This window comes from Vipera berus, assembly GCF_964194415.1.
Source record: "Vipera berus genome assembly, chromosome: Z".
Lineage (NCBI taxonomy): Eukaryota > Metazoa > Chordata > Lepidosauria > Squamata > Viperidae > Vipera > Vipera berus.
The window spans coordinates 125,260,806-125,286,207 of NC_138205.1; the positions used below are offsets into that span (position 1 = coordinate 125,260,806).

A 25,402-nucleotide genomic window follows, 5' to 3' on the forward strand; every position below is an offset into this window, starting at 1 on the left:
ACGTGATCTCAGAACCACTGAACTATATTTTGCAAGGATCCTGGAGCACTGGGGAACTACCAGAGGATTGGAAAAGAGCTGATGTAGTTCCCATCTTCAAAAAAGGGAAAAAAATAGATCCAGGAAACTACAGACCTATCAGCCTGACCTCAATACCTGGGAAGATTCTGGAAAAGATAATCAAACAACAAATCAGCGAACACCTTGATGCGAACAAAGTTATCACTAAAAGCCAACATGGGTTTGTCAAAAACAAATCATGCCAGACAAACCTTATTGCATTCTTTGACCAAGTGACAAAACTAGTGGACCAGAGGAATGCTGTAGATATAATTTACTTAGACTTCAGTAAGGCATTTGATAAAGTAGATCACAACCTACTACTTGATAAGATAGAAAAATGTGGGTTAGATAGCATCACCACCAGATGGATTCGTAGCTGGCTGACAGGCCGTACTCAGCATGTGGTCCTCAATGGAACTGCATCTACATGGAAGGAAGTGTGTAGTGGGGTGCCCCAGGGCTCTGTTCTGGGCCCAGTGCTCTTCAACATCTTCATCAACGATTTGGATGAGGGGATAGATGGGGAACTCATCAAATTTGGGTGCTTGACAATTGGTGCATATTTATGACCGATCACATGACTGTCCTGGGGTCATGTGATCGCCAGTTGTGACCTTCTGAGTCAGCTTCCGAGAAGCAAAGTCTCAGGAAGGCCAGATTCACTTAACAACTAAGATGGCGGCGCCTGGAATGGCTGCGGCTGCATTGGCTCTTGAAGGCGAATAGTTTTGGGAGGGATAGTAAGGGCTATAGGCCACATGATCAGGAAGATTTTAATGTGTTTGAGCAACATGGTGGAACTAAGGTAACATACAACATACGACCGACAATCTTTGCTGGCCTGGCGAGTTTCTAGTTGTTTTGGAACTGTTGGTGAGACCATTAAAAGTCGTTGGCACTGTTTGAATTTGTTCTATCAGCAGCATGATCTGACTGCTGGCCCAGTGATGGATTGTATTGCAAATCAGGGCTGTTTCCAGAGGAGGCAGAGGAGGAGAGGACCTGGAGCTTATGGAGCGAAGGAACTGGATGAGGCTGTCGGCAGGCCCGGAGGAAGAGAGAGAGGCTTTTGGAGGAGTTGGTGGCGGCGGCAGCAGCGTGCTCCAGGGGCGAAAAGAAGCAAGGCCTCTTTAAGGAAAGGGTGGAAGAGTCAGGATCAGAAAAAGGAAAGAAGGCGAGGTTGTCAGAATACAAGCTAACTATCCACATGGAGCCCCATTTCCATCTGTCCTGTTTGCCATCGTTCACTCCCTAGAGACTTAAATGGACAATGTGAAATTTGAGCGGGCCCCAAACAAGGAGTATATATCAGGGGTGGTGACCCTTTGAGAGCTGTATGCAACGAAATTTCATTTTGATGTATGCCGATTGGTGTACATTCAAAGTGACAATAAAGTTATCATCATCATCAACTGCAATGATTCTCTTGACAACCATGACCAAAAATGGGGCACAACTCACCGTTTTGTTTAGCAATGAAAATTTTGGGCTTTGGTTGTAAAGTTATTACCAGTAATAGAAAAGGTTCTACTTCCTCTTCAGTCTGACCTAAACACTCAGCAAGTGACTTAGTTGTTGACTTGGAGTACCAGCTGTTGTAAAAAGGACAGTGCAGTAACACATGATCAGCTGTTTTGATGTCTTCATCCAAACATGGGTAAACCTCTGTTGAAGGAAAAGTCTTCATCATGGTTCAGTCCAGGCCGGGAATAAACAACATGGCGACTGCTTTAGAAAGAAGGTTGTAGTTTATTGGAGTGGAGAGCCAGACAGAAAGATGGCTCTGGAAGAAAAAAGAGAGAGCACATGTAGTAGGGAGTGGGTTTTTATACCCTCTGAGGCTCTTGAGGTTGTTTCCTGTTCCTGTTTGAGGCTTTGTATTTCCCATGTCATGTACTTTTGACCCGAGTCTGAGTGTGCCTTTTGGCATCTGTGGGTTAATCCTATTATGACCTGTCTTAGAGTTTGGGTGGGATATGCAGATTTTAGGTGTGAAAGGAATAAAAGTATTATTCAGAAATTTCTAATGAGTCTAAAAATTGAAGCAGAAGCCAACTGAAGATCAGAAATAAAATTTTATCTAAGTATTGACAGGTACAAATGTGAAAAGCAGAAGTTACAAATTGTAAGAGGAAATATCGAAACAACTATAGGAGACAGACTGTGGTAACAGAAAATTAGATGGTGAAAGATAGGATATGGACAAAGGGGCTTCCTGGAACATGGGAAGGACAGTGGTTTTAGGCGGTCTGGAAAGTTTTATCGGATGATTAGGGAAGGGGCGTTGAGTGCGATAGGGGAGGGGGAATCTGCATCGGGGATAGGATATAAAAATGTGTCAAACAGCTCTGTAAGGTGTGGCTGAACTCCTATGTGTGTTTCAGTCCACCAAGCCTTTGCAAACGCTTCTTTTGAAATAAAAACTTTGTTGCTGGAATTCCAAGTGAGTTTGTTTTGTTTTGGATCTTGAGCCACGTTCAAATATGCAGGGTAGGTGCATATCTTGCCTTGTCTCCACTCTTCAGTCGAACCCTGTTCTGCGCATGTGCGCATGTAAGTGCATGCGCACACATTTTTTGCGGCTCCCAGTTTTTCCTTTTGTGAGGGAACCGGTTCCGAGTGGCTCTTTCACTGTTTCAGGTTGCTGACCCCTGTTCTAGCTGGATGGCTCCAACCTTCTGAAGGGATTATCACATCTGCATTTCTACAGAGCTGGTTTCTGCTTGAGGGAGGGAAACTTGGGGCTATTAAGAAAACTGGGCATGCGTTTCTGCCTCTTTAGGATCCTTTGAGGAAATATATTTTTCTGCCCTTTTAATATTTCCTTCTCTGGGGGGGGGTGACTTCCCACACCTCGCTACGTGTGGGATACTGTAGTACAGATAGTCAACTCAAAGTTCACTTAGTGACCATTTGAAGTTACTATGGCACTGAAAAAGGGACTTCACACTTACAACCTTTGCAGCATCCCTATGGTTACGTGATCAAAATTCAGACCCTGGGCAACTGACTCATATTTATGACGGTTGCAGTGTCCCGGGGTCGTGTGAGCATGTTTTGTGACCTTCTGACGAGCAAAGTCACTGGGGGGAAGCCAGATTCACTTAACAACCGTGTTGCTAACTTAACAGCCGCAGTGATTCACTTAACATCTGTGTCAAGAAAGGTCGTAAAATGGGGCCAAACTTAACAACCATTTCACTTAGCAACAGAACTTTTAGTCTCAATTTTAAGTCGAGGACTATCTGCATTTTTCTTCCTGCACTAGAGATACTGGTAGTAAGATGGTATTTGTGTAAACAAGATAGCTCATCCCTTAGTGAACTGAAGCTTCTGGTTTTCCTGCCTTTGGAGATCTACCTTAACCAGATGATCTGGACAAACACACGGTTTTTTGTTTGTCCTGGTGAGTGAATACTTTGATAGGCCTGGGCCAGAGACTGTTGCCAATAGAAGAGAAGTCCAGTGCATAGAGATATTCTCCACCTCTGAATGCAGAGGTGGCCCCTGCTTGCCATGGGAATTTTCCTTGTAAGCTCACGGGAAGGCAGATATTTACACACACACACACACACACACACACACACACACACACACCATGTGTCTAGAGGAATGGCATTTTTCTTCTTAATAAGACCTGCCATAGATTTCTGTAATTGGCTGCTTTGCACTATCTGTGTCATTAGATGATTCAGCTACTTCGTTCAGCATTATTAAAACGGCTATGCAAGGCACTAGTATGTTTGCCAGACAATCTATAATTTCTCTGTTTACTATCTCTCAATGTTCTTGAGATTTCCTTTGGTGATGCAGTTTTTCCCTACTTCTTTAAATAGTTGCATTTTATACCATTATTTAGCCTAGCAGATGTGATCATTCAGAAATGATGTGAACATTTTGCCCTGATTGAAATGCAGTTTTCACATAATTACATCCTCTTCCCCATTTAATTCTTATCAAAGCTTTATTGGTCTTTTCCAAGTTTTAATCATGAACACTTTTTTTAATGGAAGTTAAACCATTCTGGTTTCCATTTTGTCTGGATTATGTTTTTTTTTTTAACTATTGCAGCACCCCCTGGTTGGGGGATTAAAATTTGGACGCTTGGCAACTGGCTCATATTTATGACGGTTGCAGTGTCCTGGGGGTTATGTGATCCCCTTTTGTGAACTGGCAAACAAAGTCAAATGAGGAAGCCAGATTCACTTAACAACCATGTTACTGACTTAACAGCTGCAGTGATTCACTTAACAACTGCGGCAAGAAATGTAGTAAGTGGGGCAAAATTCACTTAACAACTGTCTTCTTAGCAAGAGAAATTTTGGGCTCAATTGTGGTCGTAAATCAAAGACTACCTGCATTGGAAGTCCCAAGGCAAGGAGCTCGGGGTGCTTGGGGGGAGAATGGAGGCTTGGGGGGGCAGTACAGAAAGGAGGATGCTGGCACAATGTAGTGTGAGGACAGGGAGGCCAACAGAACCAGAATCAGAACAGAGCTGGAAGGGACCTTGGAGGTCTTCTAGTCCAACCCCCTGCTTAAGCAGGAGATCCTATACCATTTTAGACAAGTGACTGTCCAGTCTCTTCTTAAAAACCTCCAGTGATGGAGCATCTACAACAGGGGTGTCAAACTCAATTTCATTGAGGGCCACATCAGCATTGCGGTTGCCCTCAGGGGGCCGGGTGGGTGTGGCCTGGGTGGGCGCGGCCTACTGGATGGGCATGGCTAGAGTGGGTGTGGCCTACTGGGTGGGCGTGGCCAGCTCTACATGGTTCGCATCAAGGGTGCCTATGGGGGCCTGGGCAGGAGTGGGACAGATCTGAGGGTCTCTGGCAGAAGGAGGGTCTCTGGGCCAGGGCCAAGGCAGTGGGGGCCGTTCCCTCCCTGTTTCCAGGATGGCTTCGCGGGCCACATGAAACCACTTCGCGGGCCGGATCCGGCCCCCGGGCCTTGTGTTTGACATGTCTGATCTACAACATCTGAAGGCAAGGTGTTCCACTGGTTGATTGTCCTCACTGTTAGGAAGTTTCTCCTTAATCCCAGGTTGCTTCTCTCCTTGATTAGTTTCCATCCATTGTTTCTTGTCCGGCCTTCTGGTGCTTGAGAAAATAAATTTACCCTCTTTTCTTTGTGGCAGCCCCTCAAATACTGGAAGACTGCTATCAGGTCCCCCCTATTCCTTTTTTTTCTCTAGACTGGACATTTGCCAAATCCTGCCACCATTTTTCATAAGTTTTAGTCTCCAGGCCTTCAATCATCTTAATTGCTCTTCTTTGCACTTTTCCCAAAGTCCCAACATCGTTTTTTTGTAATATGGTGATCAAAACTGGATGCAGGATTCCAGGTGTGGCCTTCCTACAAGGCTTTATAAAGCGGTACTAATACTTCACGTAATTTTGCTTCTATGCCTCTGTTTATACAACTGAGAATTGTGTTAGCTTTTTTGTCTGCTGCCGCACGCTGCTGGCTCACGTCTAAAGGGATCGTCCACTAGAACTCCAAGGTCCCTCTCACAGTTACTGTTTTTGAGCCAGGTTTCGCCCAATCTGTACTAGTAACAGAAGGAGTGGGGACTAGCTAGAGTAGACTAATATGTGACCATCTCTGCCAGATTCCCCATTGACTTTGTTTGTGGGAAGCCAGCAGGCATGGTTGCAGATGTTGATTAAATGACTGTGAGACTCTACAACTGTAGAGTGCAAACTGTTGTAAAGTGCAAACTGGTTGCCTTGCACCTGAACAGTGATCACATGACTGCCAGTGCTACGCTCAGCACCATGATAAGTTTGAACCGTCAGTGAACAAGTGGTCATTAAATGAGGACCATCTGTACAGGTAACTTACCACCAAAAACGAACCCAACATGTTGCTAAGTGAGAAATTCGTGAAGTGAGTTTTGCTCCATTTTACGACTTTTCTTGCCACATTTGTTAAGCGAATCACTGCAGTTGTTAAATTAATAATGCCATTGTTAAGTGAATCTGGTTTTCCCGTTACTTTGCTTGCCAGAAGGTCACATAATCCCAGGACACTGCAGCCGCCATAAATATGAAACAGTTATCAAGCATCCGAATGTAAATCATGTGACCCTGGGGATGCTGCAATGGTCATAAGTGCGAAAAATGATCATAAGTCACTTATTTAAGTACCCTTGCAACTTCTGTCAGTAAATGAACTATTGTAAATCGAGGACTATCTGTATTTCCTGAACTGAGTTTGGGTTCCCTTTGTAAGTTAAAATAGCTTTCTATCCCCTTTCTTTGAAAAAAAAAAAAGATATTTCAAATAAAGGCAAAACTCACAATTGATAAACTGCTGCGAGCATTTGTACAATGCAAGGGGAAGAAACGAAAGGAGGTGGGTAGAGGAACATTTTCAGATACACCTTTTTCTACCCACTTCCCCCCCAAAATAAATAAAAATGTAAGTTCACCCCTTGGTTTCACGGGCTCCACTGGTGCAGATGCATCTTGCTGATTTGATGTTGGCTGCACTCCATGTTGTCCAGCAGATGGTTCAGTTCTGGCCACAGGCCTTTATAAATCTGTACAGCTGGAGGGCGCAGATGTCAGCTTGGTTACTTTTCTCTGTAAGTGCTTGTCTTTCAAAGGTTGTGTGTGTTAAATAGCGGGTTCTTTGGCGCAGGAATGAAGATGCAAAGCTGACTACAAGGTAACTCATAGTTTATTTCGTGCAGAAACTGTACTGGGGAAATGGCTGCAACTAGCCACAATATATAGTCTAGCCCCTAGGCGGCAGCCAATAGGTTTGAATCAACCATTGCCGCCTGGAGATAGCCAATTGCAGCATAGGAGACTTGTAGTCTGGGTTGCTGGAGAGCCGTTAGCTGCTCCAGCAACCCATGTGGTATTCTTCAAGAGCCCAGTACGTAACAGTGTGGCTGTGGGAACGGGTTTTACCTGGGCATTTAACCACAGCTTTGCCATTTTGCTGCATTTGTTTGTATCCTGTTCGCTCAGCCAAATCCAAACTTCCAGAAAACTGGTTCTGCTTTCAGGTGAGCAAAGGCTGGGGAAGGAAAAGGAGGGATTGGAGTTGGTCCCCATGCAGGTAGTTCTCAACTTACAATGGCTCCCTTAGTGACCATTCAAAGTTACAACAGCACTGAAAAAAGTGACTTATGATCATTTTTCACACTTATGGCAATTGCGGCATCCCTATGGTCACATGACCAAGATTCAGATGCTTGACAACTGACTCATATTTATGAGGGTTGCTCTATCCCGGAGTCATGTAATCCCCTTTTGTGACCTGGCAAGCAGTTAGTGGGGAATCCAGATTCACTTAACAACCATGTTACTCATTTAACAACTGCAGTGACTCATTTAACAACTGAGACAAGAAAGGCCATAAATTGGGGCAACATTCACTTAATAAATGTAACATAAACTTTGGGCTCAATTGTAAATCAGGGATTACTTGTATTTATAGAAAGAGAAGAGCAAATGGGTTGGGTCACCCTCCAAAGCTCTTCTCTTCTCCCTTCTGGGTGAAACAATATGCCTGACTGAGGAGATTAGCTTAACCTAGACCAGGGCTTTTCAACCTTTTCACCCATTGTACCACTTTTAGGATATGGCAACATCCGAGTACCACCAGTCGCCTAGCAAGGGGTCAAAAACTTGATGACCCCCAAAAAAGGAAAAAAGTGATGAAGTACAGGTAGTCCTCGACTTACAACAGTTCACTTAGTGACTGTTTGTAGTTACAATGGCACTGAAAAAAGTGCCCCCCCAAGCCACAGCCGAGCAAGACACCTGCCTGCCCACCCGGCGGCGCTCTTCCTCCTGTCCGAGCTTTTCATTGTTGTGAGCGTTTCTGTTGAGGATTGGCAGCGGGGGTGGGGTGGGGGGTGTTTGGTTTTTATTTCCCCCCTCCTGGGTGGTTGCAGCAGGTTTTGGTCGCTTCACATGACACTGTGACCGTCATAAATATGAATCAGTTGCCAAGCATCTGAATGTAAATCACAAGACCCTGGAGATGCTGCAAGATTCCAGCTGATTGGCACTTCTTCTGGGCTCAGCAGAAGCGCCAAGATCAGTGCCGAGTTCCAGCTGGAGCCTGGCACTGATCCTGGCGCTTCTGTTGAGCCCTGACAGCCCTGCAGCTCCAGCCGTCTCTTGCTCAGACTTGTGCGGTGCTGCCACCGGTTCAGCTCATTCCCTTCCCCCGCTACCTTTTCTAGGATGGTTGCGTACCGCCTGCCAGATGTCAATGTATCACCGGTGGTCCGCGTACCACTGGTTGAAAAGCTCTGACCTAGAACAGGAGTAGGCAACCTTGGTTCTTTTATGACTGGTGGACTTCATAGTGGTGACTGGTGACCTAGCATAGCTAGGTCAGGAATTCTGGGAGTTGAAGTCCACCAGTCATAAAAGCAGTGCTTTTTTTTTGTAAAATAAAAAGGTGCCGGAACTCACACATGTCATACAACCCGCCTTGCCTACCCTACAAGGTTCCATCCAAAAAAGGTGCCGGAACTCCGTTCTGAGCGTTCTATGAGAAAAAAAGCCCTGCATAAAAGAGCCAAGGTTGCCTACTCCTGACCTAGAATAATCCTGGGGCTCTTTGAGGATAAAGCTCCTTCTCTATCTCCCCAGCTCTGGCTGATTTATTTCAGTGTTTATTTGTTAAAGTTACAAGCTGTTTTAGGCCAAGTGATTATGCACTAATAGAGCCAACAGGAGACAAAATGTGTCCAAGAACAAGAAAACCCCCAAGATGTATTGCTGTATTAGGGAAGACAACGCTAAGAACAATATTGCAATATCAGGGTGGATTGCAAAGTGTCCTATCTTGGGGCTAATAGAACTTCTGTGTTGTTCGGCCTGACCATAAATTTGGGACTGTGTCGTCCTGGGATGTCAAACCTTGGCCACTTTAAGACTCGTAGGCTTTAAGTCTAAGAATGGGAAGATGGGGAACTTTGGCATTTGAAAGCCACAAGTCTTAAAGTGGCCAGGTTTGGAAGGAAGGGAAGGAAAGGAAAGGAAAGGAAAGGAAAAAAGGGTTGTCATTTTTTCACTGTGGGCACAATGGCACACATCAAAAATGAAATTTAGTTGCCTGCTCTCAAAGTCAAACACATACATGACACAGACCTAAAACACACTATAAACAACCTATGTATAGACTCACACCCCTGCATATACATAACAAAATAAAATAAAATACTGTGGGTGGATGCTATCGCCCAGAGAGCACATCACCATCACTGCATATGTCCAAGGTCCCAGATGATAACGTGACTGCAGTGATGGGACCTGGAGGATATCTGCTCGGCTAGAGCTAATAACATGAAGAGGCAAAAAGGAAGAGATACCGTTTCATAGGCATCCTGGTTCTGAACCATGAAAGGCATTATTGATGACGATCTTGAAGTGTCCTCAGAAGTCAGCTGGCAACCGGTACAACTCATAGAACAGAGGTGTCACCCAGGAGTTTGCACGACCGCCATGCTCCTTCCAGGCTCTTACGTGGGATATGCATGTGGAAAAGGGGCAGAGTTTCAGTGGCAGGCTTGTGACCACCATATTGATTTTTCCCCCTAAAAGCACGGATGCACCTGGCACCTCTTTTCTGTTTATTCCTGAGCCATGTGAGATTTCCAAATTTCCAAGAATACTGAAATTACTCTGCCATTTCCCCCCCCCCCTCTTTTTTTAGGCCCTGGATCTGATTTTGGAAAAGATGAAATCTGCAGGCTTTAATTTTTCCGCTGTAAAAGCTTTGTCTGGAGCTGGACAGGTTGGTTAAAAGGAGGGGGGTGATGATGGAAAACAGATGCTTTGGGCTCTATATGTTTCAGTTTAAATCCTTCCTCTTTCTTATCAACTTCCTTCCTATCAACTTCCTATTGACTTCCTTCCTTCCTTCCTTCCTTCCTTCCTTCCTTCCTTCCTTCCTTCCTTCCTCCCTCCCTCCCTCCCTCCCTCCCTCCCTCCCTCCCTTCTCCACTATGGGTGGTCTATGTCTTCTTCCCTTGCTTCTTCTTCCAGAGGCCTGGGGCTTTGAGGGTTCCGTGTGTGGTTGATTGGCCAGTACCGATAACGACCTTTCTGCATATTAGATTTTTAAAAATATGTTGCATGTCTACTTTTGAAGTGTAAAGTCAATTTGTAATTTATTTAATTCCCACCTCTGAAGAGTAAAGTACATTTTAGAATCTGGGATTATGATTACTATTTCTGTTTTCTAAGTAATAAAAACTTGTTTTTTTAAATTTATTTTTAATTTTGGTTTTCGTTTTAATTGAGATATTTGATATGTCTCTGTTTGTGGATGTAACATAATATTTTTGTGTTTGTGTGTGTGTGACTACATACATACACACTATTCCAGGTGCACCCCAGTATGTGTATCTTTCTATCATTTTTCTGCCATCTATTATCTATTGTCTGTCTGTCTGTCTATTGAAATGGTTTATAATTTTCTAAAATATATTTTGATCCTGGTATACAATTATAGAAGGAAACCATAAAGAAAATTTTAGAAAAAGTCTTTTTTTTTTGAGCAGTAAATATTTGTTTTAATCTCATCTTTGCTCACATTATTCAGTGCTGGTGGTATGCACATTTATTAACATTTAATGGGAATCTCAGCCTTCCATCCTTCCGAGGTAGGTAAAATGAGGACCCAGATTGTTGGGGGCAATTAAGCTGACTTTGTAATAATGCCGCTTGGGGTGTGTGTGTGAAAGCCCTAATAAGGAGGCATATACATAGAATGAAGGCTACTGCTAAGTTTGTAAGCCGCCCTGAGTCTTCGGAGAAGGGCGGGATATAAATGGAATTAAAATAAAAAAAATAAATAAAAAAAAATAAACCCTCTTTCTCTATTTTTCCTAACTTAACAGCAACATGGAAGTGTCTATTGGAAAGAAGGAGCAAGCTCTGTTTTGCAAAATTTATCACCCGTTCTTCCTTTACATCAGTCACTGAAGGTAACCGTCTTCAGAGGTTTTTCAAGGAAGTTAGAACTTGTTCTTACTCACTGACTTTAACACTGATTGATCTTAGAAAACTGTAGAAGATGCTTTATGGTTTTCTTGGCTAAGAATAAATGCAGCTGATGAAGGTGAAGGTTCCCCCGCACATGCGTGCTAGTCATTTCCGACTCTAGGGGCCAGTGCTCATCTCCGTTTCAAAGCCGAAGAGCCAGCGCTTCTCCGAGGACGTCTCCGTGGTCATGTGGCCGGCATGACTAGATGCCAGAGGCGCACTGAACGCTGTTACCTTCCCACCGTAGTGGTCCCTATTTTTCTACTTGCACTTTTACGTGCTTTCGAACTGCTAGGTTGGCAGAAGCTGGGACGAGTAACAGGTGCTCACTCTGCTACGCGACACTCGGGATTTGACCCGCCAAACTGCCGACCTTCTGATCGACAACTCAGCGTCCTAATTACTACATCTCAAAATGATGGATTTTCTTTTACATAGATTATGTGATACACTCCACATTTACTTAGTCTTTAGGAAAGAAAAGAACAGGGGAGATTGATTGTTACTTGTCCCTGTCTTCATAAAATAGGCAAATAAAATTATGACGTACTAATTTCATTTTTGTACCAAGCTCTGCATTGACTTAAGGGTGCCATTTTTGCAAAAATCCCCATAGGTTCTAGAGATGTTTTTGACTTTCACTTAGTGGTTTTTTTTGTACTCAGCTAAGGTAGATCTAATTAGTTGATCCAACTTGTCCTCTTAATGTGATAAATAGGTTTTGCATGTTTGCATTTCAGACATATACATTAAAAAAATGAGGTTAATGCTGGGATTAAGAGACTCGAGTCAAATTTACTCAGCAAATTTTATTTATGTATTATTTATTTAACATGTTGTCATAACTGTTTTGAGTAACTTTGGACGGCTTACAATAATATAAGAGCATAGATACAAAAGCATTAAAAATTAAAATTAAGTTTAACAAGTAAATAAAAAATTAAAATAATATAGTCAAACCAAAAGAAATAATAAAAGGTCAAAATAATCACAGAATGTTCGAAGTGAAATGATTCTTGTATATGGAATATTTTCAAGGAATATTTGAGAAAGATTGTTGAACAGTAATGGATTTTGCTTGCAATGATTTAGAGTCAAACTGTCCTGTAATGACTGCATCTCTTTGAAATGTTCTTCCTCCCGAGTTTATGATTTTGTTGGATTTTTTTTTAAAAAAACACCTCTTTTAGAGCATGCTTTTAAATCAGTGTTGCTTTGATGTTTTAGGAAAAATATTTCATTTTGCTTAGAAACAGGATAGATCTCAATTGTCGTAATTTGAGGACTACGTATAGAAAATGCATCCTACCTGGGTTGCTTAATACAATTAAGAAAACCATCGAAAGAAAAATGTAGCTTCTTACACAGCTTAGTGTCTATGGCAGACGTGTCAAACACAAGGCCCGGGGGCCAGATCCGGCCTGCGAAGTGGTTTCATGTGGCCCGTGAAACTATCCTGGAAACAGGGAGGGAACGGCCCCCACTGCCTTGGCAGAGACCCTCCTCCTGCCAGAGACCCTCAGATCTGTCCCACTCCTGCCCAGGCCCCCATAGGCACCGTTCATGCGAACGATGTAGAGCTGGCCACGCCCACCCAGTAGGCCATACGCACTCTAGCCACGCCCACCCAGCAGGCCACGCCCACCCTTGCCATACCCACCCGGCCTCCTGAGGGCAACCGCAATGCTGATGCGGCCCTCAATGAAATTGAGTTTGACACCCCTGGTCTATGGAGATTCTCAGCCATCCAGGTTATGGTTGTCCCAAAGAGAACTGGATTTTCTTGTTTTTTCTTTGAAGACGTTTCGCTTCTCATCCAAAAAGCTTCTTCAGCTCTGACTGGATGAGAAGAAGCTTCTTCAAGTGGCCTCAATGACTCTCTGAAAGAGTGCAAATGACAAGCAGTCTGCAAGGAATATAAATCCTTCCATTCCCCACCATCCAGTCACAGCTGAAGAAGTTTTTTGGGTGAAAAGCAAAAACATTTTCAAAGAAAAACAAGAAAGTCCAGTTATTATTTATTTATTATTTATTAATTCGGTTTATATACCGACCTACTCCCGAAGGACTCAGGGCGGTTTACAAGGCAAAATTTAAAAGCAATACAATATAAAATTAAAATTAAATTAAGTCTAGCCCCAAAAAATTAAAATCACAATTTAAAAACATTAAACCCCTCAGTCCAGACCAGATAGCTCAAAGAGCCAGGTTTTTAGGTCCCGGCGAAATGAACGAAGGTCGGGGGCAGTCCGGAGTTCCGTTGGCAGTTGATTCCATAGGGCAGGCGCACCCACAGAGAACGCCCTCCCCCTGGGGATCGCCCGTCGGCAATCCTTGACCGGCGGTACCCTGAGGAGGCCCTCCCTGTGGGAGCGCACAGGACGATGGGAAATTGACGCTGGCAGCAGGTGCTCCCTCAGATAATCCGGGCCCATGCCATTTAGGGCTTTATAGGTCATCACCAGCACCTTGAATCTCACCCGGAGGGCAACTGGAAGCCAATGCAGTTGCCTCTTCCTTCTCACTTTGGGTCACACAGCTTAGGTGTAACCTCTAGTAAGTTTTGCTGTGACTTGAATGTTTCAAAGTAGATAATAATGTCGCACGTGTAAACTAATGTCTGCTTTTTCTTGCTAAAATATTTCCTCTGCACCATTTCAGTTATACTTTCTAGTATGGAAGTTAAGATGAACTATTGTGCTAAGCCAACTCTTGACCCTGACTTTACAAATAGTCCTGGACTTACAACATTTTTTTAGTGACTGTTCGAAGTTACAATGGCACTGAAAAAAGTTGTTTATGACTGATTTTCACACTTACAAGCATTGCAACACCTCTGTGATCATATGATCAAAATTTGGTGCTTGACAACTGGCGTGTGTTTGCTATGGTTGCAGGGTTACGAGGTCACCATTTGTAACCTTCCTAGTCAGCTTCCGACAAACAAAGATAACGGGGGAAGCCAGATTCATTTAACAACCATACGATTCATTTCACGACAGTGGTTCGTTTAACAAGTGTGGTAAATTGGGGCACAGCTCACTTAACAACTGTCTTGCTTAGCGATGGAAGTTTTGGGCTGAGTTGTGGCCCTGAGTTGAGTACTACTTGTATTGTTTTAAACCAACTTGCAACTCCTGACTTCACTAACTGTTATGTTGTCTTTTCCACCCGTTGTTTCCAACAGAACTGCTTTTCTGTCAGCAATAGTCCAGTCTGGATGGATTCCAGCACAGCTGCCCAGTGTAATTCTCTAGAAAAAAAGGTCGGAGGGGCACAGAAATTGGCCGACATCACTGGCTCCCGAGCTTATGAGGTGAGACCTGTTTGGAGAAGAGAGGAGAGGAGAGGACCAAGAAGGTCTAATGGGAACATGGTCTAAGACAGAAGTCCCCAACCTTTTGGGCACCAGGGACCGGTTCTGTGGAGAGAGGTTTTTCCGTGGACCGGAGCGGGTGTGGTTTTGTGTGTTGCCTGCATCCTGCGGATGGGGCTTTGCATAACAACAACAATAATAATAATAAAGGAAGGTACCTTGGAGGTCATCTAGTCCAACCCCCTGCTCAGGCAGGAAACTCTATACCATTTCAGACAAATGGCTTAAAAACTTCCAGTGTTGGAGCATTCACAGCTTCTGGAGGCAGGTTGTTCCACTGCTTAATTGCTGTAACAGTCAGGAAGTTTCTCCTTATTTCCAGGTTGCTTCTCTCCTTGATTAGTTTCCATCCGTTGCTTCTTGTCCTGCTTTCGGGCGCTTTGGAGAATAGCTTGACTCCCTCTTCTTTGTGGCAGCCCCTGAGATATTGGAACACTGCTATCATGTTACCCTTCATCCTTCTCTTCATTAAACCAGACATGCCCAATTCCAGCAACCGTTTCTTATATGTGTTAACCTCCAGTCCCCTGATCATCTTTGTTGCTCTTCTCTGAACTCTTTCTAGAGTCTCAACATCTTTTTTACATTGTGGTGACCAAAACTGGATGGAGTATTCCAAGTGTGGCCTTACCAAAGGATTATAAAGTGGTGCTAACACTTCACGTGGTCTTGATTCTATCCCTCTGTTAATGCACCCTAGCACTGTGTTGGCTTTTTTGGCAGCTGCAGCACACTGTTGGCTCACCTTTAAGTGGTTGTCCACTAGGACTCCGAGATCCCTCTCGCAGTTACTACTATTGAGCAAGGTACCCCATATACTATACCTGTACATTTGGTTTTTCTTGCCTAAGTGTTTGTGCGGACCGGTTGCTGGCATGCCGCGGCCCGGTACTGGTCCACAGACTGGGGGTTGTGGACCCCTGTTTTAAATGCAACAGTTCCCATTGTATTTAGTGATTTCCCCTTTCTCTTGCAATAAAAAATCGGTTAGAAGCTTCTACATTTGCTTTGTAGCTTCAGGTTACATAACTTTGATTTATATCTCAGCTGATATTCTTACTAATGGAGGAGAAAATGTAAGGGGGGGGGAAAACTAAAATGTATGGGCTTCTTTAAGAAAACAATTATACTGGCAGGTTTGTAGGAAAAAAATTGTTTGAAGAGATTGGTGTAGTCCTAGACTTAGGACCAGTCACTTAAGGACCATATAGACCACTGGTGGTGAACCTATGGCATGCGTGCCAGAGGCAGCACTCAGAGCCCTCTCTGTTGGCATGCGCACCACCGCCACCAGCAGCAGGCCCATCAGGCCACCACCGCTGCCCGGAGCAGGAGGCCTGCCCAGCACAAAGGAGGTGAAGCGGCCAACTAGCAAGCTTGAGTAGAGGTGGTGGAGCAGAGGTCACCAACCATTGTCGATTGGTGGACTGGAAGAAAAGGGAGGGGGAAGCATTTTGCGTGCGTGTATGCGTGCCTGGGGCCGCGAGCACACATGTGCTGCAAATGGAGCGGGGCTAGTGCCTGCGTGATACTCACTAGCCCTGCCCCGTTCTTGTGTGGTGCAGTGCCTTGTATCTGCACCCCGTGGCGTGGCGGCGGCCATTTTTGCGCCTTGCAGCACGGTGGCCCATTTTTGTGCCCCCAGTTTTTGCATGCAGGAGGTGGCACACAGAGGTGCCTCCCTGCCTCCCCCCCCCCCGAGGGCACCACAATGCTGATGCAGCCCTGGCACTTTGCAATAAATAAGTGGGTTTTGGGTTACGGTTTGGGCACTTGGTCTCTTAAAAGGTTCGCCATCACTGATATAGACTTATGACAGAGTCCCCAAAAGGCGCTTATGAACAAGTTCCAAAGTTCCGATGGCTGCCTTACTCCAGCCCCCCCCCAGCCATGTGACCACATTCTGGGCACTCAGCAATCAAGCCTGCATTTACAGCCTTTTTTAGGGTTTCCACAGTCACATGACAGTGAATTATGATTTTTTTTATGAAAACCAGAATTTATTTCTGGTTTCCGCCAGAAAATGCCTATAGAGAACAGTGACCACCACATTTGCTTTACAACTGCCATGCTCACTTAATGACTGCTGTAAGTGTCAAAAAATTGGGTCAGTCACATGATGACCCACTTTACCACCCTCATGACTTACGACTGTAATTGCCAGGCTCTGTTCGTAAGTCAAGGTCTACCTATGAGGTCTTCAAATCTGAGTAATACTGTAACTAGATTTTAAGTGGGCCCTTCCATCCCACAACAGTTGTGATTGAAACTCAATAGACAACAAGATTATTTGGAGATAACTGTAGAAAGAAAATAAAGTAGAAATTTCAGACTTGAAAAATCTAGTTATGAAAGCAACCAATTAATTCTCCTATTGTGGTTTGATTTAGTTATGTCCTCATCCTTCTCTTGATGAGTTTTATTTATTTTTATTTATTTTAATTCCATTTATATCCCGCCCTTCTCCGAAGACTCAGGGCGGCTTACAAGCTTAGCAGTAGCCTTCATTCTATGTATATGCCTGCTTATTAGGGCTTTTGCCCCCCCCCCCAAGCGGCATTATTACAAAGTCATCTTAATTGCCCCCAACAATCTTGGTCCTCATTTTACCTACCTCGGCAGGATGGAAGGCTGAGTCAACCTTGAGCCTGGTGGGATGCGAACCTGCACTAATTGCAGGCAGCTGGTGTTACTTTAAGGAGGCATTAGCCCACTGCTCCACCAAGACTGTGCTCAGCCTGTGCTTAGCTCAGGCTAAGAGATAGCAACTGATTAAAGCCATCCAGGGTAGATTTGAACCTAGTTCTGGTCCAACACTCTAACGCAGGGGTCTTCAAGCTTGGCCCTTTTATGACTTGTGGACTTCAACTCCCAGAATTCCTCAGCCAGTGTGCCTGGCTAAGGAATTCTGGGAGTTGAAGTCCACAAGTCATAAAAGGGCTGAGTTTGAAGACTCCTGCTCTAACCTATTGTTTCTCAACCTTGAGGACTTTTAAGATGTGTGGACGTCAACTCCCAGAATTCCTCAGCCAGCATGGAAGTTCCACAGCAATTCTGGGAATTGAAGTCCATATGTCTTTAAAATCCTTAAAGTTAAAGAACATTGACCTGTCAATGCGTTATCATTTGTTTTATGCCTATTGCATCTGAATAGCTACTGCTGTTATGCCTTTAATAAATTAAAATATCCAGGGTGCAATGCTTTGGCCTCATTATGCTGAGTTAATTATTATTGACTCCATTTGCAATTTGTGTTCCTAAATATTGGTAGCCTGTCCTTTCTCAGCGTTTTACAGGAAACCAGATAGCGAAGATTTACAGCCGGGATCCTGAAGTCTATTCACAAACTGAGGTTTGCTAATCTTCTCCTCATTTATTGGGAATCATAACTAATTTAGGTTTTATTATGGTTTGCAAGGGGAACTTATCACAATGCTGGTACAAATAACATTAGCATAAATATGGTAACAAAAAGCCCTCTCATTAAATAGAAAATGGAAAAGAAATCTATGCAAGAAGGTTCAGTAAAAGTGACTGCTGATGCTGCATCACATTAATCTGAATGGTTAATATTAGCTATTTTGTTTTTATGCCAGAAATGCAATTCTAGATATGATCCCTTCTCCTATAGAAAATGGGGGAGATTAGAGATGGGGATTATTAACTGATGAATTTATTTTCCTTTTTTTTTTAAAAAAAAGTTTGGTTGTCTCTTGCAATGCAGTTCCAAAATGCATTGCAAACATTAGCTAAATTAGCTTCTGATCGAGTGACTTTCAAAATGCATCATGTCTGGGCGGGTGCATGGGTGTCCACGGACGGTAGGGGCAAATGAGGGAATGACACAAATAACTCCCCTTTTTTTAACTTGACTCATGATATTCTCTGCTGGTATCTAAGAGCCCGGCTTGTGTGATTTAATTTATTAATTTATTAAATTTGCAAGTGTGATGGAATGTTGTAGGCTGGATTCCCAGGAAGGAACAGGCACATTCCAAAGGAATAAGAGGGTCCAGATAGTTTGTGTTACAGAAAGAGGGTGAAGAAAGCCTCCCCTTAATAATCCTTAGAGCCGGGGTCCCCAATCCTCAGGCCACGGACCAGTAGCGGTTTTGCAGCCGTTCCCCAGTGATAGCATCACTACCTCAGATCATCAAGCATTATTATCCCAGGAGTGCAAACCCAGCTCTAAACAGAGACAGAGAGAGTAGAGGTGAAGATTGACACCTGTGATTCTTCCAAGCTCAGTTCTTCATTGTTTCCACACGTAGAGACAGGATCTCCAAGCCTCCTGACCTTCCTCCTGACTGGCTCTGCTAGTTGGCTTGGAGCCCCCACAGTCTTCACACTGTGGATAGTTGACAGACTAATAAGAGATACCACCTCCCCCCTTGCTCATCCTACACCCTCCCTCCCCCTCCCGTCTTTTAATTAGGGTTGTGTATTTATCTTTTTATCACTTAGTTCCTATTGTGTATAAGCTTCGTAAAACTATTATCTTTTTTATATTGTAAACCACCCAGAGTTACCTTAGGGTAAGGTGGGTGGTCAATAAATTTAATAAGATAGATAGATAGATAGATAGATAGATAGATAGATAGATAGATAGATGTATGTATGTATGTATGTATGTATGTATGTATGTAGATAGGTAGGTAGATAGCGGATGGATGGATGTAGATGTAGGTAGGTAGGTAGATAGATAGATAGATAGATGGATGGATGGATGGATGGATGGATGGATGGATGGATGTAGATAGGTAGGTAGATAGCGGATGGATGGATGTAGATGTAGGTAGGTAGGTAGGTAGGTAGGTAGGTAGGTAGGTAGATAGATAGATAGATAGATAGATAGATAGATAGATAGATAGATAGATAGATAGATCTTGCTAGGCTAAGCACTCTCCTCTCAGTATCTCCCCTATATGAGAACTATTAAGGAGGGACCGTCTTCACCCTCTTTCTCTCGCACAAAATATCTGGACTGGGTTGTCTTACTCTTCTGGGATGCACCCCCCTCCCTCCTGGGAACCCACTTCCTTACTACATCCCATCACATTATGGCTGCCCATCTCAGCAAGTGACTGACGTGACACACTTAAACAGAATATTTGGATTCTGGGAACGCTGAGTATGAGTAGGGGAATAAATCAGAGTTTACTGAATGGCTTAGCAGAGTTTGGAAACCGAGTTGTAGCATAAGATTCTATTTGCATCTGTTCTTAGATGATTTCAACCAACAGAAGCTGTTTTTCTGGCTTTTTCATCCTTTTTAATGGCAGATGCTATAGATATAGCTAGACTCCGATCTGTTTCCTCCCAATATAAAACGATGCAGAGAAGAACAAGCTAATTTTTATTTATTTATTTGATTTTATCCCATCTTTATTACTTGATAAGTAACTCCAGTGAGTATACGTAATACTCGGTCCTCCTCCTATTTTTCTCCCCATAACCTCTTGTAAAGATTTTCTTTTCAGTTTGTTGAAAATTCAGGGGTTTGTGTGCGTAAGGGAGAGGAAGAGAGACTTTTCTGGTAGCTTAGTCTTTTGCAACTCTCAAAATAAATAAATAAATAAATAAATAAATAAATAAATAAATAATAAATAAATAAATAAATAATAAATAAAACCAAAGCAAAATATTGCAACAATTAAACCCTCCCAAATCCTCTTTCTGAAAACAATATTTTAAGGGCTTGCTGAACTCAATGGAAGTTTCAAAGATCTGTTTTGAATTTCTGTGAAACAGAAACAAATGTCATATGTTTATTTGCTTCTTTGGTTGTCCGTTTACTTCTTTTTTTTTTCCTTCCTTCCAGAAAATTTCCTTGGTGAGCAGCTTTGCAGCCTCTCTTTTCCTAGGTGCCTATGCTCCCATAGATTATAGCGATGGTAAGTGACATATAGGGGACGCGGTGGCTCAGTGGGTTAGGACGCTGAGCTTGTCGATCAGAAGGTCGGCAGTTTGGCAGGTCGAATCCCGAGTGCCGCGTAACAGAGTGGGCGCCTGTTACTCGTCCCAGCTTCTGCCAACCTAGCAGTTCGAAAGCACGTAAAAATGCAAGTAGAAAAATAGGGACAACTACGGTGGGAAGGTAACAGCGTTCCGTGCGCCTTTGGTGTCTAGTCATGCCGGCCACATGACCACGGAGACGTCCTCGGACAAGCGCTGGCTCTTCGGCTTTGAAACGGAGATGAGCACCGGCCCCTAGAGTCGGAAATGACTAGCACGCATGTGCGGGGGAACCTTTACCTTTACCTTTAAGTGACATATACTCTTTTTCCAATGTGCTCAACCCCACACTGAGTTGTAGGAAAGAACAGACACAGTGGGCTGTCCTTTTTTTGGTGAACAGAGGTCACTCAAAAACGGAGAGGGTCCTTGAAAAATAAAGTAGATCTCTCTCTACGGGTAGTTCTCAAATTATGACCACAATTGAGCCCAAAATTTATGTTGCTGAGAAAATTTGTTAAGTGAGTTTTGCCCCATTTTATGACTTTTCTTGCCACATTTATTAAGTGAATCATTGCAGTTGTTAAATTAGTAACACGGTTGTTAGGTGAATCTGGGTCTTCCTCATTGACTTTGCTTGTCAGAAGGTAGCATAACGTGATCTCATGACCCCGGGACGCTGTGACCGTCATAAATACATGCCGGTTCCCAAGCATCTGAATTTTGATCACATGACCATGGGGATGCTTCAATAGTCATAAGTGTGGAAAATGGTCAGAAGTCACTTTTTTCAGTAGAGTTGTAACTTTGAGTGGTTACTAAGTGAACTGTTGTAAGTCAAGGACTACTTGTATTCTGTTTAGTTAAGTAGGTCAAATGTACTAGGTGCATTAGGTTTTGAGGCCTGGGTTCAAGTCCATTTTGGCTTGGGATTAGCTGACACATCCATAATTTATTTATTTTTATTTATTTTAATTCCATTTATATCCCGCCCTTCTCCGAAGACTCAGGGCGGCTTACAAGCTTAGCAGTAGCCTTCATTCTATGTATATGCCTGCTTATTAGTGGCATTATTACAAAGTCAGCTTAATTGCCCCCAACAATCTGGGTCCTCATTTTACCTACCTCGGAAGGATGGAAGGCTGAGTCAACCTTGAGCCTGGTGGGACTCGAACCTGCACTAATTGCAGGCAGCTGGTGTTACTTAAGGAGGCATTAGCCCACTGCTCCACCAATTTGAGGATTCAGGATTCCGTTTGGCCTTGCAAAGTCTTGAGTGTGATCTTCAGGAAGTTTCAAAAGTTATAAGATTATATATTTTTAATATGACATAAGGGGAATGGATGAAGGTTAACCTCATTTAACTTTAATTACTATACATGTTGATTAAATCATTTCCCCCCCCCCGCCCCTATTAAACCCATTTCCTTCTTTGTAGTTTGAGTCCTTGGCTCTGAATGCAGAGTATGTCTTTGGAGACTTCTGGCTGAGTCTTCTTTTTCTGAAACTGCCTGGATTGGCTCCTTGCAACTGGCTGTCTTTACAGAAAGTGTGTCAGGCTGCAAAAAGATTATGGTTCTTCCAAGAAGATGTATTTATTGTTTTGTTCTTTTTGGTGCTACTGCCCTTTTTCTTGGAAGTGTCTTAACACAGCTGGACCCTAAATGGTGTCCAGTTTCCCCCCAGATTCAGTTCCTTTTCTACTGAGTAAAGATCAGAAGAACATCAGACTAGGCCTGCTAAATGGCTCCATCCTAATCCAGCATTTGTTTTTCCTAGTACCCAGCAGATGTCTCTGCTCACAACCGGGAGCATTTCACATTTTGCCACTCTTTCTCTGCAACTAATGTTTACAGGGATGCTACCTTCAAACCAGAAGGTAAACAAACCAACCAAACAATCAGACTAATACAGATAGTCCTTGACTTACAACAGTTCATGTAGTGACCGTTCAAAATCATGGTGGCACGGAAAAAAAGTGAATTAGGACTGCTTTTCACACTTTCAATCCCCATGCTGATGCGTTCAAAATTCAAACACTTGGCGACTGACTCATACTTACCACGGTTTCAGTGTCTTAGAGTCATGTGATCGCTTTTTGTGACCTTTTGATAAGTAAAAGTCAATGGGTAAGCCAGATTCACTTAACACTTAGTTTTACAGACTTAACAACTGCAGTGATTTACTTAACAATTGCAGCAAGAAAGGTTGTAAAATGGAGGAAAACTTAGGATAGGATAGGATAGGATGGGATGGAATGGAATGGAATAGAATAGAATAGAAGCTGAAAGGGACTTTAGAGGTCTTCTAGTCCAGCCCACTGCTCAAGCAGGAGACCCTATACCAGACCTGATAGCAGTCTTCCAGTATTTGAGGGGCTGCCACAAAGAAAAGAGGGTAAATTTATTTTCTCAAGCACCAGAAGGCCGGACAAGAAACAATGGATGGAAACTAATCAAGGAGAGAAGCAACCTGGGATTAAGGAGAAACTTCCTAACAGTGAGGACAATCAACCAGTGGAACACCTTGCCTTCAGATGTTGTAGATCAGACATGTCAAACACAAGGCCCGGGGGGCGGATCCGGCCCGCAAAGTGGTTTAATGCGGCCCACGAAGCCATCCTGGAAACAGTGAGGGAACGGCCCCCACTGCCTTGGCCCTGGCCCAGAGACCCTCCTCCTGCCAGAGACCCCCAGATCTGTCCCACTCCTGCCCAGGCTCCCATAGGTACCCTTGATGCCAACGATGTAGAGCTGGCCACGCCCACCCAGTAGGCCATAGGCACTCTAGCCACGCCCACCCAGTAGGCCACGCCCACCCTGGCCACGCCCACCCGGCCCCTTGAGGGCAACCGCAATGCTGATGCGGCCCTCAATGAAATTGAGTTTGACACCCCTGCCCTATACCATCTCAGACAAATGGCTGTCCAATCTCTTCTTAAAAACCTCCAGTGATGAAGCCCCCACAATGTCTGAAGGCAAGCTGTTCCACTGGTTAATTGTCCTCACTGTCAGGAAGTTTCTCCTTAATTCCAGGTTGCTTCTCTCCTTGCTCAGTTTCCAACCATTGTTTCTTGTCCTGTCCTCTGGTGCTTTGGAGAATAACGTGACCCCCTCTTCCTTGTGGCAGCCCCTCAAATACTGGAATATTGCTATCATGTCTCGCCTATTTCTTCTTTTCTTTAGATTAGCCAAACCCAAGTCCCGCAGCCATTCTTCATATGTTTTAGTCTCCAGGCCTTACTTACTTAACAACTGTCTCGCTTAGCCAACAGAAATTTGGGGCTCTCTTGTGGTCGTAAGTTGAGGACTACATGTAGAGAAATCACTCCAGAAATGCCTCCAAACCGTCAAAGGGAGTGTCCATTACCAAATCTTATGGTAATAATTTCTGAAGACAAAGACGATACCAAATCCTTGACTTATAACCATTCATTTAGTAAAGTTAAACCAGCATTGAAAAAAGTGACTTACGGCTGGTTCTTGCGGCATTCCCATGGTGACGGGGTCAGAATTTGGGTAGCATGTATATAAAATGGTTGCAGTGTCCCAAGGTTCTGTGATTGTTATTAGCAACTTTCCCAGGTGGCTTCTGACGATTTGCTTAATGACTATGTGAGTCACTTAGCAACTGCGATGATTTGCTTAACAACTGTGACAAAAAAGATTGCACAATTGGGTGCTGCTCATTTAACATCCACCTATCTTAGCAGTAGAAATTGGGGTTGTAAATTGAGGACTAACTGTACTATTTGGCTTATATTTAATGCAAACCAGCATTCTCCTGTTTTGTTAATTAGCTTACAATCCTGACCATGAAGGAACCATGCATAGCATTTGCATTGGTAATGTGGCTACTCTGGTGATATTTAACCATAATTAAAGATAAGAGGGAATTTCTTCTGGGAGAGAATTCTATTAAAAAATCCAGTAATCTCCACCACACAGTGTGTATCACAAATGAACAATCTGGAATGAAGTTTAATCTATTTCCAGGAGATGCAAATCTCTTCCTATTGAACATTTTGTATTTCTGTTGATTGATTTGTATTTATTTTTGTGGAAAGAAGTGCCCCAAAGCATTAGGCATATTTTTATTTATTCTGTGTGGATTTTTTTTTCAAAGCAAGAAACTTGAAACTAATCGACTTAAATGTGCCATTTGATGTATTGTACTTTCTGAATCAACCACCAGTAACATCCTTCTAGGATGGAGATGTATTAATTTCCTACTCACGAATCCACTGTCCAATGAATCCTCAAGGTGACTCAATTTGCCTCTGACTTTGATTATTCCTTTATTGCTCTGTTCTTTGGCAAAGTTAAAAAAACATAACTGGGAAATCATCCTTTACTTTAGCAGAATAGATACTCGTGTATCTATTTTTTTGATCCACCAGTTTGTATTGTATGGAAGTAACAAAAGGGATGAAAGCCAGTTTGGTGCAGAGGTGAAGGCATCAGGCTAGAATTCATGAGATCCTGAGCTTGAGTTCTGCCTTAGGTATAAAACCAGCTGGGTGACCTTGGGCCAGTCTTCCATCTCAACCCTAAAAAGGTGGCAATGGCAAACTGCTTCTGGAAAAAATCTTTCCACGAAAACTCTAGGGATTTCTCTGTGTGGTTCCATCAGACATGATTGAAGAGAAGATATAGTAAATAGATAAACAAATAGAAATCTTGGAAGAGGAAGGATTTCATTTAAAGCCTTCCAAGAAAAGAGTGGAGAAACCTTCCTAGAATTTTCAAATTATTTGAAAATCTGGTAATTTCATTCTCACACATTGAAAGGATCTGATTTGAGGAATCTTTCAGCGATGACTCAGCCAGTTCCAGATCTGCCACCAACTACTGGAAAAGTGAATATTGCCATCTTCGTAAAGTCCCCTTTGATTTGAATTAGGTTCCTGATAAATACTCGGACATATTGGTCTGGCTTCCTTGCTAAGAATACAAAAGTGCTTTCCTATTGCCTTTTCTAGATTCCC

At 43.3% G+C, this 25,402-nt stretch overlaps 1 protein-coding gene across 2 annotated transcripts in view; it reads left to right on the forward strand.

The window, feature by feature from the left end:
* The window catches only part of XYLB (xylulokinase), a 153,537-nt gene that overhangs the window by 10,164 nt on the left and 117,971 nt on the right, over positions 1-25,402 (forward strand). For both annotated transcript variants that reach the window (XM_081346545.1, XM_081346546.1), the window contains exons 4-8: positions 9,751-9,831; positions 10,940-11,026; positions 14,272-14,400; positions 17,747-17,812; positions 20,282-20,354. In XM_081346545.1, coding sequence (XP_081202671.1) covers positions 9,751-9,831; positions 10,940-11,026; positions 14,272-14,400; positions 17,747-17,812; positions 20,282-20,354 — 436 coding nt within the window. The remainder of the gene's footprint in view (positions 1-9,750; positions 9,832-10,939; positions 11,027-14,271; positions 14,401-17,746; positions 17,813-20,281; positions 20,355-25,402) is intronic.